Source organism: Hyaena hyaena, unplaced genomic scaffold, assembly GCF_003009895.1.
Source record: "Hyaena hyaena isolate Hyena2069 unplaced genomic scaffold, ASM300989v1 scaffold_846, whole genome shotgun sequence".
NCBI classification, from domain to species: Eukaryota; Metazoa; Chordata; class Mammalia; order Carnivora; family Hyaenidae; genus Hyaena; species Hyaena hyaena.
In genome coordinates, this window is record NW_024081478.1 from 363,907 (window position 1) to 383,758 (window position 19,852).

A 19,852-nucleotide genomic window follows, 5' to 3' on the forward strand; every position below is an offset into this window, starting at 1 on the left:
CTACACTCTGAGTCTAAGTAAGTTGACTACCTGCTAAAATAAAAGAGTTAAATAGGATCAAGAGTCTCCTAACATAAAAACAGAAATGTTCAGAATACAAACAAATTATTTGCCATACTGGAACCAGAAAACTACACTCTGCATGAGAAAAGAATATCAACCAATACTGACATGAATGAGCAGTTGGAAGTATCTGATGTGGACTTTAAAGCAGATGCCAGAAAAATAATTCAGCAATCAATTACAAATTCTTTTGAAACAAGTGAAGAAATAGAAAATCTAAGCAAAGAAATAGAAGTTACAAAAACCAACTATAAAGTTATAGGACTGAAAAATACAATTAATAATAATTATTATTATTCTTATAAACCCTGATGGATGGTCTTAATAATAGAGACTGGACATGGAGGATTGAGTCAGTAAGCTTAAATAGTGTTTGCTCAGAAGAACAGAGAGAAAAGAGACAAAAAAATTAACAAAGCATCTGAGATTTGTGGGATAATAACAAAAGATTTAATATTCATATTATCAGAGTTCTAGAAAGAGAAGAAAGAGTATGAGACTGAAAAAGTATTCAAGGAAATAAAGGTTGAAAACTTCTCAAATTTGGCTAAAGACAGAGATCTGCAGATTAAAGAAGCTGAGAAAATCTCAAATAGGGAAGATTCAAGTCCACACCAAGATTCATTATAATTAAGTCACTAAAAACTAAAGACAATGAAACAATCTTAAAAACAGAAAAATGATACATTACCTATAAAGTAACACCAATTCAAATAACAGCAGTTTTCTCATCTGAAACCGTGGAGGACAAAAGGAAGTGGCATAGCATTTTTCAAGTTCTGAAAGAAAAAACTATCAACCATGAATCCTATATTCATTGAAACTGTATTTAGAAATGAGGAAATAAAAGTATTCTAGAATGAAGAGAAACTAAAAGAATTTGTTTCTGACAGACCTACTCTTGGAAAATGGCTAAAGGAAGCTCTCCAAACAAAAAGCAAATGATAATCGAAGGTGACTAGCACCTTCAGAAAGAAAAGGAAGAGACAGAATGTGTAAAAACAGAAATAAACGGGGGCGCCTGGGTGGCTTAGTCGGTTAAGCGTCCGACTTTCGCTTAGGTCATGATCTCGCGGTTCGTGGGTTCGAGCCCCGCGTCGGGCTCTGTGCTGACTGCCAGCTCAGAGCCTGGACCCTGCTTCAGATTCTGTGTCTCCCTCTCTCTCTGACCCTCCCCTGCTCGCGCTGTCTCTCTCTCTCCTAGAAATAAATAAAACATTAAAAAAAATTAAAAAAAAACAAATAAACATAATAGACTATTTTTGAACTTATGGGTTTCTTTAAACATATTTTGTGGTCAAAACAAAAGATGTAACACCATCTCATGTGCTGAATGTAAACAGACAGAAGAAATACTTAAGGAAAATAAATCTAAAAAAAAGGGAGGACAAAGACCAAAATGAAAGTAAAGTTTTTATACTTCATTTGAAGTGTTGACATCAGTAGGCTGTGGCTAGTTACATGTGTGTATACTAATACATAAAGCAACCACTAGGACAATTACACATAGTGATAAGCTCAAAAATATTACAAATAATCGAAATGGAACTCTAAAAAATGTTGCTATTACTCACAGGGAGGGAGAAAACAAGGAACAGAGGAATAAGACACAGCACAAATAGAAACCAAATAATAAAATGAAAGACTTAAGCTCCAACATATCAATAATTACTTTAATGTGTGGATAGTTTAAATACATCAATTAAAAGAGAATGGTAGAGTATAATTAAGAATACATGGCCCAACTATTTGCTTTTTACACTGAAATTTCTAAATTGAAAATAAAGGGTTGGCAAAAGATATACAAATATGAATCTAAAAAAACAGTAGTGACTATATTAATTTCAGATAAAGTGGACTTCAGAGAAAAGAAAAATTACTGGGGAGATAGAGAGACATTACATAATGATAAAAGGATCAATTTACTAAGAATATGTAGCAGCTTTAAATGTGTGTTTACAAATAGCAGAGCTTCAAAATACATCAAGCAAAACCAAGAGAGCTGAAAGAAGGAATAGACAAATTCACAATTATAGTTGGGACTTCAACATCCTCTAATATCAACAATTAATAGGATTACTAGACAGAAAATCAGCAAGGATATAGAATTAAACAACACCATCAAAAACAAGATCTGACTGGCATTTATAAAACACTCTATTCAGCAATAACAGAAAGCACATTCCTTGCAAGCAGCCACAGAACATTCATTAAACTGGACCATATCCAGTGTTATAGTCTTCTGCACATTAAAAGAATTGAAATCAGAGTATGTTCTCTGTTCATAGTGGGGTCAAATAGAAATCAATAACAGACAGGCAATGAGAAAAGCTCCAAATACGAGGATTAAACAGCAGACTACTAAATAATACATGGGATCAAGAAGAAGTCCCAAAGAAAATAAAAACATTATATAGAACTAAGGGAATATGAAAATATAGCATACCAGTATTGTTGGATGCAGATAAAGCATTACAGAGAGGGAAGTTATAGTACTAAATTCTTACATTAAAAAAGAGACACAATCTCAAATCAACACCCTGAGTTCCTAACTCAAAATAATTAGAAAAAAAAGAAACTAGAAAAAGAAGAGCAAAGTAGGCCTAAAGCAAGGAAGAGGAAGGAAATAGTGAAGAAAAAAAATCAATCAAGATCAGAATTTCAATGAAGATTTAAAGCAGAAGAATACGGAAAAATCACTGAAGCAAAAAAAAAAAAAACACTGGTTGTAAGAAAAAAATCAATAGAATTGATAAACTTCTGGAAGACCGATAAAGATAAAAATAGAGAAGATATAAATCACCAATATTGGGAATTAAATGAGAGAATATGCACAAAATAGCCTGCAGCCTGTAAAAGTTAATTAAGGAATACTTTGAACAACCTTACATTCATAAGTTTGACAATTTAAAAGAAAAGGATGAATTCCTTGAAAACTATAAACCACCAAAACTCAACAAAGATGGCATAGATAACTTGAAAAGAAATTGAATTTATAATAAAAGATTTTTAAAAATCCTTAGGCCCAAATGGCTTCCAAATGAAGAATTTGGCAAAACATTCAAAGAATTCACACCGCTTTTACATATTCCCTTCTAGAAATTATAAGAAAAGAGAACATATTCTAATTCATTTGATATAGCTAGTATTCATTTGATATACCTAATACTGAAATTAGATAAGAAAACAGACAAATAATCTGTAATGAATTTAGATGAAAAATTCTCAACAAAATTTTAACCAATTGAATCCAACAATGTATATAAAGAGTAATACAGAGTGATGAAGTGGGTTTATTCCAGGTATGTAAGGAGAGTGAATATTTGTAAATCAGTTAATGTAATCTACCATATCAACAGGCTACAGAATAAAATTATATGATGTCATTTGATACAGAAAATATATTCAAAAAAATTTGGCACCTGTCGCATACCACACTCACCTATCATAGCCACAATAAAAACATCGGAAAATAACAAGTGTTGATGAAGATTGGGAAATATTAGAACCTTATACATTGCTGGTGAGAATGGAAAATGATGCAGCTAGTGTGGAAAACAGTTTACATTCCTTAACAAGTCAAACATAGAGTTACCACATTGCCCAGCAATTCTACTCCTAGGTATACCCAACCTAACAGTATTGAAAATGTATTCAAATACTATACACCAATATTTATAGCAGTACTATTCACATTAGCCAAACAATGGAAACAGCACAAGTGTCCATCAGCTGATGAATAGGCAAACAAAATGTAATAATCTATGAAGTAAACTATTATTCAGCCATAAAAAGGAATGAAGTGTTGATACAACCTAAAGCATGGATGAACTCTGAAAATATTATGCTAAGTGAACTAAGCCAGACACAAAAGTCACATTTTATATGGTCTCATCTAAATGAAACATCCTGAATAAGTAAATCCATAAGGACAGAAAGTTAATTAGTGGTTGTCAAAGGCTCAGGGAAGGGAGAATGAAGTCTGCTTAATTGGTATAGGATTTCCTTTGAGCTCAGGAAAATGTCTTGAAACTAAGTAAAGGTGATGGTTTCACAATATTATCAATTTAATGCCACTAAATTGTACACTTTAAAATGGTTAATGGTTAATTTTATATGAATTTTACCTCAAAAAAAAAAAAAAACACCCAACACTCATTTATGATAAAAACCCTTGGTCCATTAACAGGTATTTTCTCAACTTCTTTGATGAGAATTTACAAAAAACCTATTCCTAACATCACACTTAAAGGTGAAAGATTGAATGCTTTCCCTCTGTGATAGGAAATAAAGCAAGTATGTCCACTATCATGACTCTTATGTAGCATAGTACTGGAAAGTCTAGCCATTGAATAAGATAAGAAAAACACATAAAAGGCATACAGATTGGATAGAAAGAAATAACTCTGTCTCTATTTGGAGATTACATAACTGTGTACATAGGCAATTCCAAGGAATCCACCAAAAAACCCACAACAGCCTAGAATTAACAAGTGAATTTAGTAATGTTACAAGATACTGTATAAATACACAAAAATCAATTCTATTTTTATGTATTGACAATAAACAAGTAGAAATCAAAATAGAAAAACATGCTTACAGTTTCTCCAAAGAAAATGAAATATTCAGTTGTAAATGTAACAAAAATGTACAGGATTTGTATACTGAAAGTTGGAAAATGCTGATACTCAACATAGTAAAAGAGGTCAATACTCCCATAACTGATCTATAGATCTAGCAAAATTTCTGTCAAAATCTGTTAGGGTTTTTTTTTTTTTTGTAGATATAGATAAGATTATTCTAAAATTTATTTAGAGAGGAACTAGAATATTTAAAATAATTTTGATAAAGGAGAATAAAGCAGAAGAATCATCCTTCCCAACGTTAAGCTTGCTACAAAGCTTCAGTAATCGAGAGAGTATGATCCTGTTGGAAAGATAGACACATAAATCAATGGAATAGAATGGGGAACCAAAAAATAGATCCCCACAAAAATGCCCAATTTATTTTTGATAAAGGAGCAAAAGTAATTCAGTAGAAGGTGGACAGCCTTTCCAATAAGGAACAAAAAACCTCACAGCTTATACAAAAATGAGCTCAAAATGGATCATAGACTTTAATGTAAGATATAATGTAATATAAAGCCATCAAATTTATAGAAGTATAAAATGTTAAAGATTGTAAGTATAAAATTAAAAAATTTAAGAAAAAAAAAAACATAGGAGATAATTGTCAGGGACCCAGGACGAGGAGAAGAGTTAGATTTCTTACAAACAACATTATCCATAAAATGTAAGTTTGGTTGGCTGAATCTCCTCAAATGTAAAACATTTCCTATGAGATGAAAAGGCAAATGTCAGACTAGTCAGAATTATTTACAAATTACATATCTGACAAAGCCCTTACATCTAGAATATATTAAGACCCCTCAAAATTTGATAGTTAAAAAATAAAAATCAGCTCAATTAGAAAAAGTTTGCACAAGTATTTTGCCAAAATGGGTGTATAGATGACAAGCACTTAAAAGGATTTATTGCTATTATTGGCTATAGGAGAATATAAATTAAAGCCATAATAAGATATCACTGGGGCGCCTGGGTGGCTTAGTCGGTTAAGCGTCCGACTTTCGCTTAGGTCATGATCTCGCGGTTCGTGGGTTCGAGCCCCGCGTCGGGCTCTGTGCTGACTGCCAGCTCAGAGCCTGGAGCCTGTTTCAGAGTCTGTGACTCCCTCTCTCTCTGACCCTCCCCTGCTCACGCTGTCTCTCTCTCTCTCTCTCCTAGAAATAAATAAAACATTTAAAAAAAAATAAGATATCACTATACACCCTCAAGGGAGGCCAACATGAAAAAAAGTGATAACACCAAAAGCTGGCAAAAATTCAGACAAACTGGGTCACCTATACATTGCCAATGGGAATGCAAAATGTACAGCCACTCCGGAAAGTAGTTTGGTAGTTCCTTCAAAACCCAAAATGTTTTTATGAGCCCAACCATCATACTCTTGGATATATCCCAGAAAAATGGAGACTTATTTTCTTATAGGAACATATATACCCATGTTCATAGCAGCTTCATTGTAATAGCCAAAATCTTGAAACTCAATGGATGAGTGGTTAAACAAACTGTAGAATATTATGGAATACTACTCAGCAATGAAGAAACAAACAATTGATACATACATCAACATGGATGAACCTTAAGGAAATTATGCTGAGTGCAAAAGGTCAAGTTCAAAAGGATATAAAGTGTATGATTTATGTGACATTCATGAAATAATATAATTACAGAGATGGAGAATAGATTAGTGGTTGCCAGAGGCTAGGGATGGGTAGAAGAGATGGGTATAGTTATAAAGAGGTAAAACAAGGACAATTTGATAAAGTACAGTTGAATATATTGATGGTAGTAGTAGTCATGCAAAGCTACATATGTGATAAACTGGCATAGAGCTACACCTACACACACACACACACACACACGAGCTCATATATAACTATGAAATCTGAATAAGCTCTATGGATTATATCTATGCCAATTTCTTGGCTTTGATGTTGCCCTATAGTTGGATAAGATGTTAACATTACCAAAAACTGAAGGAAGGGTGCAAGTGCATGAGATTTTTCTATAAATTTCTTTGCAACCTCCTATGACTATATACTTATCTCAAAATATTTTTAAAAGTCAAGTATCCTAATAGAAAACCTGAATTATTTTTCTATTGTTTTTATAGAACATTATAAAACATTGTCATCTGAAGAAGCAATCAGAGAGTATGCAGCCAAAACAATATAAAGAGAAAATAGTAAGGTATTACAGAGGCATTTCAAGAAACTAGTTAATAAAAATAATGTTCTTTTTTCTGGATTCTATATGTAGCTTTTTAAATTTTGTGAATTGTTGTGATATGTTTCTTATTCTGACTAAATATTCACTTTCCTACCTAAAATAAATTTTTTTTCAATAGTGGATGAGATATTGGATCTGGTTAAAAAAGATAATATGGTTTTTGATTAGAAACAAGACACAAAATGGGTTAAATAATATATTACTGATAAATCTTTCTGGTTAACTTATTCTAAATAAAACTGTTGTGAAATATATTAAATAGTAAATTTAGAAGGTAAAAGCACTACTGGCTGAAAACTTTAAGACCAGCAAAATGATTTTAAAATGTTTAAAACTTTTTAAATTACATTAGTATTAATGAATAAAAGTGATATCACATGCTATTTGGCTTTGATCTCGGATAATTCACAAAGAGTTATAGTCAAAGTTTACATATTTTAAAAATATTGTGAAGCAAAAAAAACCTCCATAATTGACCTAAATTATTTTTAAAAAAGAGACTATCATTCACATTCTCTCCTAGAGTGTAAAAGGTTTCAGATTACGGTAGTCCAAAATATGTCATGTTGGCATATGAAGTTATTTTGAATCAAAGGCGAGTGAGAAAAAACAGGTACAAGAAATTCCTCTTGCCCTTCCTCTATTTGCCTAAAGGCAGGACATAAGTTCACAAGTGTCCCTCCTCTTCTCTCTACCAAGAAGGAGGAAGGTTAATCCCTAGAGACAATTTTAGACCCTATCATCTTAGAGATGGCACCAGAAGAATCCTTATAACACTTTACTGACTAGCCCTTATCTCTGTCTTTGAAAGCCTAAAACTGCTCTCCTTTGTCCTCTCATTTCTGCACAAGTTTGTTCTTTGATGAAGATGCTATAAAAGCCAAATTCTAAGCCACCTCTTTGAGTTACTCATTTTCTCCTACTTATCTTCCATGTATACATCATGTTAATAAACTTCTGTTTCTTTTTTTCTTGATAATCATATCTTATTACAGGGGTCTTTTATTACAATCAAGAACTCAGAAGGGTAGAGGGAAAATTATTTTTCCTCCCTACAAGTAAATTTCATGCATTTTTCTTTATATTGTATATATTTACATGATGAAAAGAAACAGAAATAGAGACATAATTGGGGATCATAAAAGAATTAATATTTTCATGAAAGGTTTAATAGAGTAAAATCAATGACGTAAAGTACACTTTCTTGAGACACTGGCAATATTAGCTGATTTGCTCTTCCGATTGTTTTCCTTCTCCCTTTCTCCCTCTCTCCTTTGCTTCCTTCCTTGCTTCTTTCCTTCCTTCCTCCCTCCCTCCCTTCATTCCTTCCTTCCATTCCCTCCTCCTTTCTCTTTCCCTTCCCTTCCCTTCCTTCTTTCCTTCCTTCCTTCCTTCCTTCCTTCCTTCCTTCCTTCCTTCCTTCCTTCCTTCCTTCCTTTATTCTTTCCTTTTTTTCCCCAAAACCTAGTCACTTGGAATCACTGGAGAGTAATCTGACTTGTATAAAATGAGAAGAGATTTTCACAAGGATATAAATCTTAGAAAAAAATTCACCAAATTATGCATGAGCATTTTAAATTCTGCAATTTTTAAAAATAATATATACATAGATAACTATCAAACTTGTACTTAATTAACTCTGAAAGCTAATCTCAAAGCTTCCCCTTGAGCTTTATTGTGATCCTGTATAAATTACTTTTATAAGGTTAAACCTAACACACTTCTGCATTGTTTCTTCTGTGTTGGACTTAAGACATTAGCCAACTAACTCTTCTGATATTTGTGTTTTGGGGCCATATGTGTGTTTTAGCTTTCCAGATATCTTTTTCAAGAGATAAGTTAATCAAGTATCCAACTTCCTAGGGTCACTGTTACTAAAGATATCTGAGAAAGTCCATTAAAATAATACATTACGTTAATATGTTTATATTTGTACTTTTCAAAGCATTTTAAAGTTTTACCAAAGGATAAATTTCACAGTTGCTACTGTTTTCATTTTGCAAAACAGGAAGTGAGACCATTTCAGCAACTTATCTAAGGCTGCACTACCATGGTTATTGCTGGAACATGGGTTTCCTGACTTCTAGTCTAAGGATCTTTCCACCACTACCTGCAGTCTCTCCTAGAATGCCTTCCATGCATTTTTCTTTTTATTGTATATACTGAAATGATTTCTCTTACCCTATGAAACTCAGCATTTGTCTTTATTATTTTTTTTTAATGTTTTATTTATTTCTAGGAGAGAGAGAGAGACAGCGTGAGCAGGGGAGGGTCAGAGAGAGAGGGAGTCACAGACTGAAACAGCTCCAGGCTCTGAGCTGGCAGTCAGCACAGAGCCCGACGCGGGGCTCGAACCCACGAACCGCTAGATCATGACCTAAGCGAAAGTCGGACGCTTAACCGACTAAGTCACCCAGGCGCCCCCCAGCATTTGTCTTTAAAATTGTTGTGTATTTTTGTGCAGTTCTAAAACTCTTTATGGAAAGAGAAATGATTCCAGTTTCCTCAGTGTTCTGTGGTGTTTGTTGATTCTAACACTGCTTTTGTTTTATGCCCACTTTCAAGAGGTTGAGTTAGTTCACTGAGTTAAAGACAGAGCATTTTACAAATTCCAGGTTCCTGCCCTATGCTGAGTTCTGTGCTAATCTTGGGGATGTGATTGTAATTACAGAAGACACATTTCCTATATTCAAAGAATTGGCAGTCTTTTGAAAACAGAGATGAAATAAAATACATACAACTTAAAGTAATTTCCAAGTACCCTTGGTAAGCACAGAAGTCTCAGGACGAATGATGACTCTGAGAAGAGTTTTCCATGGGAATGAGGATTGTTTTAAGAGTAACTTGCTTTGATAGGCAACTGAAGATCTGGTGATGGATGGTTCACCAGCAGATCCCGGAATAGACCAATCCTCCATCTTGATCCAGCAACACTGTGAAGGACTTAAGTGCCTTAACCCCACAAAATGGGGTTGGGGTGGGCAGATCCAGAAATGATGGAGGTTAAAATTCTAACATTTGGCTTCATGGGAGCTCAAGATTAAGCTACCTTTTTTAAAAAGTCAAAATCTCACATATACTTATATGCTTCAACAAAATGTTTTCTTTAGGAAGTCTTACCTCTATTATCTAAAGCCCAGTACATGGGATTCAATCTACTCTGTTCTATGTGCATGATAAACAGAACTGAATGTTGGACATTATTCACAGAGACTCCAAGTTTTCAAGCTATTTTTTTCTTTCTGACCTTTGCCAAGTCAAATGTAGTTTTCTCTTCTGTTAGTATATTATTATAATGTATCTGCTCTACTGCTCTGGAACAGTTTGGGAACGAAAAATACCAAGGGAAAACTTATTTGTAACTTATAATTATCTGTCAGTTTTAGACTCTTGTTTCTTAGCTTACATATGTTCTTGTAAATATGACAACTTCAAAGTTAATATATATGAGGCTAACAATGGCCTTGGAATTATAATGAGCTTTGTTTAGTCTCATACCCCAAACATTTATCACCTAGTTCCTTATGCCTGTGTTGCTAACGACATGGTGCTTTTATGACAGAGACAGGTATCACCTGGGTCTGACATTTTTCTTCTGTTCTTTCTGTACCTAGGCCAGTCCTATCCTACATGCTGTAGGAGGGCTTATTGCAGTGTCAGATAAAGAGCCAGGTGTGCTTTCACAGGAGCCCAAATCATGTTTGTGCTCCACATATCATGATTTCTGTGTTCATACCACTCTTACATTCTGGATTCAGATTGGAGAAAATATTGCAACAGGAAGAGCCAGGCACTATAGATCACTGTATCAGTAGCAGAGTGTAGGTCTTTATCTCATACATGTTTAATTAATTCAAACAATTCCACCAAGATCTTTAAAAAATTATATTTGGTTTATAATTTATGTTTCATAATTATTTCTATACTAATCAAAGGAAGATAATATTTGATGCCGTTGTGTGGGGACTTGTTTATTATCAAGTAAAGGAGAGATTTAAAAATGAAAAGCGGCTTCATTTTATGGTGAAATAAAGCTTTCTCTGTAGCTGAGAATTTGGCTAAAATGATAAAACTCTAACAAGGGAAGGAAAATGGTATATCTTGCCTCTAAGATGAGGTAATGAAGTATCTATCTTCAAGAAACTTTCATTTAATTTCAGCTTCTGATGCAAAATGTTGTCAGCTTGCCTTTTTAATGTGTCTGCATTGCTAGAAGCAAACTGAAATTTAAGCAATACATCTGTATTCAAACCGTCATTACTTGACCTGAAAAAGAAAAACATCACAATAAATGAGTGAGGTTATAGCCATATTTATAATTATTTTATACCTTAGTATTTAAATATTAGTTATGTCTTCAAGAAAATACAACATAAATATTTTATGTATTTTATTGTTGTGGATTTTTCCTCTTTCCTGTATCATATAGATGTTAATACCTGAATTATTCCCTCCTTGTGCAACATGATTATATTCAGAGAAAGCTGAGTATGTGAGAGTTCTATAACTTTTTTTTCTGGAAAAATACATCAAAAGACACTTGTTAAATCCATCAACTTTGTGTATGTTTCCTTGATTTTTAAAAATTCACAATATCTATTTATTGTTGAAAAATAAAGCAAGCAAAACTGAGAAGAGTATTTAAGGATTGTAAGAATCTTTAACTGAAATGCAAAAGTTTTAAGAAGACAACTGGTAGAATATATTGTATCACCACCCAAACTAAGAAATTCTCTCCCTGTAGGTCCTCTGGGAAGAAGGAATAATTATTAAATGTAATAATATTAAAATATATTTGCTTTTGTTAAATCTAAGATTTTTAGATCCTGTCCACAAATGAAACAATTGAAAAATAACTAAATAATACAAAATGTCCTTTCATCATAAAAAATAATTAGTTGTGATTACCTAAGGTTGAAAACATGAGACTTGATGTAATAATGATTTAAACTGGATCTTCGAAATATCTGATCTATCTGAAAAAAAGAAAAAAACAATAAAGAACTTTTCAAAATATGAATTCACACATTTCAATCTATCACAAAAACACCTGTATGAAGTCTGCAGTAATTGCATTTACATCTAAGTTTGCAACTATCCTCAGAAAGCTTATGTGGGCACAATCCTGTTGTCATAAAGTTCATTCTTAAAATTGGATGCTGATATTTGAACAATTTGTCACATGATCAAGGATGGCTGATATAAAGAGTTGAATTAAGCTAGATATTTCAGTAGCCAATATAAAATATACATGGGGATGGAGGTGCTGAGACTGAATTTCTTTGAAAATTTGACCTGTATGATCATTATCATTCAAGCTCAGCTATCATCATTGATTAAAGAATCAGTTTTGTAGGTTTTATTGAAATTTTTAGACCATGTTTTGATCCTGTGGTAAATGGAGGAGATGTGCAGGATGTATATATTTATCAAGAAAAAAAAAACGCATGAAAAACATATATTTAAGTAATCATGAAATGATTACTTAGAAAAGACAAGACTATATACGCCATTAGTATGTCATTTTAGACTTTCTGTATGGGATAATTTCTCTGTAATATAAATTCCTAGAAGAAATTATTTCTTACTAAAACCACAGCTTATTAAAGAATCTATGGTTTTACAAGCCTGTTTATTATCATTGACTCATCAAGTTGGCTTCCTGAAAAAAAAGACTGACCATATGCCAAACCTTAAGTGAACCCAAGTCTCAATAATTAGTTTCACAAATCAAAAGTAAAGAGCTTCAAAAATTGAAACTGGGTAAGTGTTGGACAAATACTTTCCATGCAGCTAATCGGATTGATCAATTATTTTCTGGTCAAGTGCCATGCCATATCATATTGGATAGGTTAGTGAGCATGTTTATTGAGAAATCAATAGTTAACAAAAAATGAATGACCATGTGCTTTCCTTCTAACTGATTATAAAGGGAAATTTGATTTTTAAGGAAACAGTTTTAAAACATACATACATTTATTTGACAAAACAAATACGTTTTTGCAAAAAGTTATAAAAAGCAAACAATATAGCAAAGTATAATAAAAGCATTAAAATCATTTACAAATCACCATATAGAGAACCTACTGTTTATATTTTCGGTTATGTACTTCCAGATTTTCTACATACATTAATATATTTTTATATGTGATATTTATGTATCCTATACTATGTATCCTATATATGTATTTATGTATACTTGAGATTTCTGCTTGCCTCCTTCCAGTCTCTTTCCAATTTCATTATTTTTTGTTGTTTCTTTTGAAATCACTGCTTTGTGAACCATGTATTACCCATGATAACTGAGCATATAAACAATTTAGATTATTGAACTCCACAACAAGTTCTAAAATTCATTTTAGGCACTGGTTTTAATCATTTCTTTTAGGAAAATATTCCCTAGAACTATAACTCATAATCTAAATCAGGGATCAGCAAATTACAGCCTCTAGGAAAAATCTAGATAGCCATCTAAGAATAGTCCTCACATTTTTTTAATAGTTGAAAAATTCAGAAGAAGAAGAATATTTTGTGTATTTTTATGGTCCTAACATGTGGCAGACACTGTTACAGGCACCAGAAATATTAAGAATAATAGACTTAGCTTCTCACAAATTCAGAGGGACATAGACATACAAAATAATAATGATGTAATGAGGTGGTAAGCACTTAAGCAAAGATGTATAAAAAGTTCTGTGAGAGCACAGGAAACGAATGCTAACATTTATTCAGACATAACTTTTTATACTTTTTATTTACAACATAGCTTAGTCTTAAGAATAACTCAGGGAGAAAGGTGAAATTACACCTGTTTTGTAGTTAAAACTGTGAGGGATCAAGGAGCTTTTACAAAGCTGATAAGCTGTCAAAAAATAAAATTTGGATATGAATATAGATGTCCTGACTTCAATGCTTAGACTGTCTATAATTTAATATATTGCTTCCTATAACAAAATACACCTTCCCTGATGATTTTTCCTCAATCAAAATTTCCTTAGGATGTGTTTTTGGAAAGACATGTAAATCCCACTCAGTTGTATCCTTCAACTCGTTTCATCAGTTTCTACTTTTGGTTGGGAAATGGAGAAAGAAGTGTTTCTGAACCTGGCCAGAATGATCTGTCAACTTTGGTCAATGCTAGGCACAAGAGAAGCTTGTACACAACTGAAGTCTTCAGTGGAAGAACTAGTCTGTGTGTTTCTGTGGTGTATTTTCAGGAATAAATGTTTAGTATAAACATTGCCTAGTGGGAAATGTATGAGGGTCATACACATATTAGGTGCTTAAAAATTGGTACATCGTAATGTTTGTGTCTGAATGATTTAGTTATGTTTCCAGATAACTTTATTTTTTATATTTGAGCTATTTAATTTTTCTGTTGGGCTTCTATTATTTAGTTTTTGGCACAATTATTCTTTGTCCATTGTATTTTTCCAATTTTCCTGTGATAATGTTGGTTAGAGTTGCCAGGATTAGCACACAAAAATGTGGTTACATTTAAATTTCAGTAAACAATGAATAAGTTTTAATTTAGGTATGTCTAAAATATTGAATAAAATATATTTTCAGGAGGATCTGAAATTAAAATTGAGCATTCTGTATTTTATCTGGCAACCCTAACAGAGGTACAATTTGATGTGTTCTCAGTCATCTCTTTTTTAATTTTAACCTTCTTCACAACAGTATTGTTGGTAGAAATGATGCCAGACTTACCTCATTATTGATTTTTTGTTTCAGGTCTGTACTAATTTTTGAGTGCTCAACTGAAAATTCAGGATTATATTCAATACTGGGGATCTGGAAGGAGGTTTGGTAATAGTAAAATTTCTGATCTGGAAAGGAGAACAAAAATGGATGTTTTCTCTTTAATTTATTGAATTGTATAAATATCAGAAGTAGAGGGGATCAGATGGGAAAAAGTCCTATAATTGATGAACTACTGGGAATTAAACATTCAATAGCTGTGGCCAAAACCTCTCTCTAAACTTTTCTTTCTTTCTTTTTTGTTTTTGAAGTAAAATTGGCATATAATATTAGTTTCAGATTTACAACATAATAATTTGACATTTGTGTCAACTCCAAAGTGATCACCACATGTCTTGTTACCATCTGTCCCCATAAAATTGACTCCCTTCACCCTTTTAGCCCATCCCCAATTTCCCCTCAGTTACCTTATTCCTCTCTGGTAAACACTAATCTGTATTCTGTATTTATGAGTTTTGTTTTGCTTTTTATAGATTGCACATAAAAATGAAATCATACAGTATTCACCTTTCTTTCTTTGACTTACTTCACTTAGTATAATGCCTTCAAGTTCCATTCATATTGTCTCAAATAAACAAAATGGATAAATCTCTAGCCAGGCTTCTCAAAAACAAAAGAGAGAGAATATCCAAATAGACAAAATCATGAATGAAAATGTGTTTATTACAACCAATCCCTCAGAAATTGTCAAGGAATACTATGAAAAATTATATGCCAACAAACGGGACAACCTAGAAGGAATGGCCAAATTCCTAAACACACACACACTACCAAAATTCAAATGGGAAGAGATAGAAAAACTGAACAGACCCATAACTAGTGGAGAAATTGAATCAGTTATCAAAAATCTCCCAACAAATAAGAGCCCTGGGCCAGATGGCTTCCCTGGGGAATTCTATCATTCATATTGTCTCAAATAGCAAGATCTCCTTTTTTATGGCTGAGTAGTATTCCATTGTGTGTGTGTGTATCTATATCTATATATCTATATAATCACATCTTATTTATTCATCCATGAATGGACACTTAAGTTATTTTTTGGATTTTGGCTACTGTAAATAATTCAGCAGTGAACTTAGGGGTACATATATCTTTTTGAATTAATGTTTTTGTTTTCTTCAGATAAATTCCCAGAAGTAGATTAGCTGACTTATGTGGAAAATCTATTCTTAATTTTTTGAGGAACTTCCATACTGTTTTCCATAGTGGCTGTATTGATTTACATTCTCACTATCAGTGTACATGATTTCCCTTTTTCCACATCCTTGCCAATACTTGTTATTTTATGTCTTTTTATTTTTTATTTTATTTTATTATTTTTTAAGAAAGAGTGCCAGCAGGGGAGGGACAGAAGGAGGAGGGAGAATCTTAAGCAAGTTCAATGCTCAGCATGGAGCTTGATGCAGGGCTCATCTCATGACCATGAGATCATGCCCTAAGCCAGAATCAAGAGTCAGATGCTTAGCTGACTAAGCCCCAGGTGCCCCTGTTTTTTTGTCTTTTTCATAATAGTTATGCTAACAGGTGTGAGGTGATATCATGGTTTTGATTTGCATTTCCCTGATGATTAGTAATGTTGAACACCTTTTCATGTGCCTTTTAGCTATGTGTGTGTCTTCTTTGGAGAAATGTCTATTCAGGTCTTCTGCCCCACCTTTAAATTGGATTGTTTGACTTTCTGTTATTGAGTTATTTGAGTTCTTTATATATTTTGGATATTAACTCCTTATTGTACATATGATTTGCAAGTATTTCTAACCCATTTTTAAGATCACACATTCTCAGAGTCATGTGATTGTCAATTGTTTCATAATAAAATTATTACCTGTTAGTAATAATTCATAAATTTAAGCTGTTAATTAGATAGTGGCAGAACATAATATATTCTTGTAAGTTAACCTTGAAGTCAGAATTGCTACTAAAATAAATTTTTTACTCTCAGCACATTAAATATTATTAATTGCATTGTTCAAGAGATAATATGTGAACCAGTTAAAATTTTAAATGCTAGAAATAAATTTTATACATAAAGGATAATCATTTCCCAAATGTAGATAACTTTATGTAAATCAATACTACATTATACAAAGTATGCATAGATTTATACAAATTATCATTCCAATGAAAAATGCACTCTAAAATATTAGAAAATATTAGGTTCTGAAATAAGTCAAGAAGATCTTTAAGTTTTCAAAATAATACAATGAGGACAAATTCTTACCAAGTGCCAAAAAATACACAAGGAGACCGATGATTATTGCTAGAACCAGCACAACAGCTGTGACAATAAGGGCAGTCATCCATGGCTTCAGTGAACTTGTCCTTCTATCCAGTGTTGCTGGCCTTTTGAGAGAGAGCTGTATATTAAAGTCAAATAGAACTTAAGTACTAAAATCTTAGTTTTTCATAGTTTTGATATAGAATGTTTTTTCTCTAGAATTCATGGTTAGATCACATTACATTTAGTACATTGAATATATTGTTCTATAAAAAATAGAAAAAATACTAAAATCCTGTCAATTAAAAATATAACAAAATATAATTAAAAAAACACAAAAACACTATAAACATCACTATGAGTGAATTATAGTCTTACATATGGGTCACAATTGAAAAATTGCTTGAGTACATTTTCTTCATTTTTTCATTAAAATTTTTTTTAACATTTATTCATTTTTGAGAGACAGAGAGAGTGTGAGTGGGAGAGGGGCAGAGAGAGGGATACACAAAATCCAAATCAGGATCCAGGCTCCAAGCTATCAGCACAGAGCCCAACACGGGGCTTAAACCCACAAACTGTGAGATTATGACATGAACCAAAGTCGGACACTTAATCGACTGAGCCACTCAGCTGCCCTGAGTACATTTTCTTAATCATGTAGACATGCCCTAAAATATGTATTCTTAAATGTTTTTTAAAAAAGTAAAATAATTTTTCCTCCCTGATTTTTTTCAGTACTAATCTAAACTTAAACATTGATGAAATTTCAATGGCTGATATCACTAGCTGTTCTAGATTGGTGGAGTTTGTACCTCATAGGTACTTGGAAATATTTGTCTATTAAATAAAATCCTGTGTCATAAAAGAGTAGGCAGTCCTTAACTGTTTGTGGCACATAAAAACTATTCTCAGCAAAAAGTCTTGCTAGAGATGAATTTCTTCAAATATGGCAGGAGAAGAAACGACCTTAAGCATTTACATGGGATCAAGAAACAATTATAAATTTTGCACTTAAAAATCTCTAAAGGACAATTCTTTCCTTCTCTTTCCTTCCTGGCTTCTCCTTCCCCATAATTCTTTCAACTCAAAGAATTTAATTTTGGTCAGACTATCACAGCCAGATGACTAAACAGATTCACTGTAGTGTAGGAAAATGTAGCCTTAGAGAAAGCTTTGACATTCAAATAAACAAAAATACTTAAGTGACATCACCTTTGAGGTGTTTATGCCAAAGCAAAGATGAGCAGTGACCAAAGTTACTCATTTAGCAGGTCAGTCACCAGAAGTCAAAGCATTTTTGATCCCTCCCCTCCCTTTGGTTACATTCTGAGTGGCTCCTTATCCAGACTCTCATGGGGAGGTATTTCTTGAACCAAAGCTCAACAGAAGGGAATGAACTCTCCTTGCTCTTATCAGTGTCAGCTATTTTCTTTCAAGGTAACAATTTTTTTTTACCAAGGTACATATTCAAATCCTTCCCTTTAGATAGCTCTCCAGGCATCTTTTATTTTTTCTGGAGTTTTTAAATGCTTTATATAACCATAATATTGTCCCTCAGTGATTCAAAGGTGAAGGATAAAGGGTTTTCTTTCTGCCACAGCCATGGCCACATGACTTGAAGAGTTGATGGTCTCTGAAAGAGGTTGTTCATTGTGGTTAAGAGTGTGGGTTCTGCAGCCAGCCTACCTGGTTTCTTACCATGGCTCCTCTACTATGGGACCTTCGGCAGTCTTGTAGGTAATGATACCCATCTTGTGAGGTGATTGCAAAGACTAAGTGAATCAATATACCTAAAGAACTTAGGATAGTAACTAAAACATAGTGAAGACTTAGGAGTTTTGATTATTTTATTATTTTTATTATCAAAAGTAGCAGAAAAAGGACATCAAGCAGTTTGCACACAGATGAAATGGAGTGAGCTGGTAGAAAGAAGTGCTGGATGGTAGACGTGCCCCTCATGAAGGAAAGAGGTGAGAATTAGTGCCCAGGACCTTGGAATTTGAGTGACAACACTGGCCAGAAAATATGTAGGGACTGGGAAGCATTTTAGGAGCCTAGAAAAGCGCTGATGATCTTCAGGGAGAGTTCCAGCAGATAAGAGAGTCTAAGCTTGAGAAACACAAGGCTACCAGAGCCTTCAAGAGTAATCCCTAATTTCAGAAGTAGGAATTATCAGATGAACACATTTTGGAGAATCCATAAGGGGAAGAATTACAATAATGGGTATGAGAAAATTTAAGACAAGATGGGTGAATCATCTGGCTGGGGTTTTAACCCATTGCCTAGGGAAGACAGAACAGTTCTGGAAGAAAGCAGTTGTTATGTAAATATCAGGAAGTGATGGTATTATTATTCATGGTAACAGTGGCTTAGCAGTGATAATGATGATTTTAATTGTACCACCAGATATGATGAGACTTGCATTAAATCTGTGATGTGAGTAGAAATACTACAAGTTGTGCAAAAGATTAAATGAAAAGATTTGAGCTTTCTTTTATCTTTTGTGTTCTCACAAGCTGTATGTCTTGTTTCTATAACTCCACATTATGCAAATAAGGTAGACATAATGTATCATAAGTGAAAAGTTGACTGATGTCATAATTAAAATAACTGGTATTTAGTTGATACGAGTTCAGAAGGGGATAATCAAGGTCCGAGAGTACTACTCTTCAAAGTTCTGTTCATGAATGCAAATTTACATTTGAAGTTCCATAAGAAACTGTTTCTTGAAGGAAATTTTAATTTTTAAAAATTTATTTATTTTGAGAGAGAGTGTGTGTGTGTGTGCGTGCACACGCGTGTGCAAGCCCGTGCATGAGTGGGGTAGGGGCTGAGAGGCAGGGAGAGACACTTCCAAGCAGACTCCACACTGACAGAGTGCAGAGCCTGACGTGGAAGTCAAACTCACGAACCGTGAGAACATGACCTGACCTGAAATCAAGAGTAAAATGCTTAG

At 33.2% G+C, this 19,852-nt stretch overlaps 1 protein-coding gene across 1 annotated transcript in view; it reads right to left on the minus strand.

The window, feature by feature from the left end:
* The window catches only part of LOC120222177 (transmembrane protease serine 11G-like), a 29,534-nt gene extending 10,887 nt beyond the window's left edge, over window positions 1-18,647 (minus strand). Inside the window, exons 1-5 of the mRNA XM_039219889.1 lie at window positions 18,595-18,647; window positions 16,897-17,018; window positions 14,625-14,743; window positions 11,820-11,887; window positions 11,017-11,177 (exon numbers count right to left, since the gene is read on the minus strand). Of these exons, the coding sequence (XP_039075820.1) occupies window positions 11,017-11,177; window positions 11,820-11,887; window positions 14,625-14,743; window positions 16,897-17,018; window positions 18,595-18,647 (523 nt within the window). The remainder of the gene's footprint in view (window positions 1-11,016; window positions 11,178-11,819; window positions 11,888-14,624; window positions 14,744-16,896; window positions 17,019-18,594) is intronic.
* Between the last annotated feature and the right edge of the window lie 1,205 nt (window positions 18,648-19,852).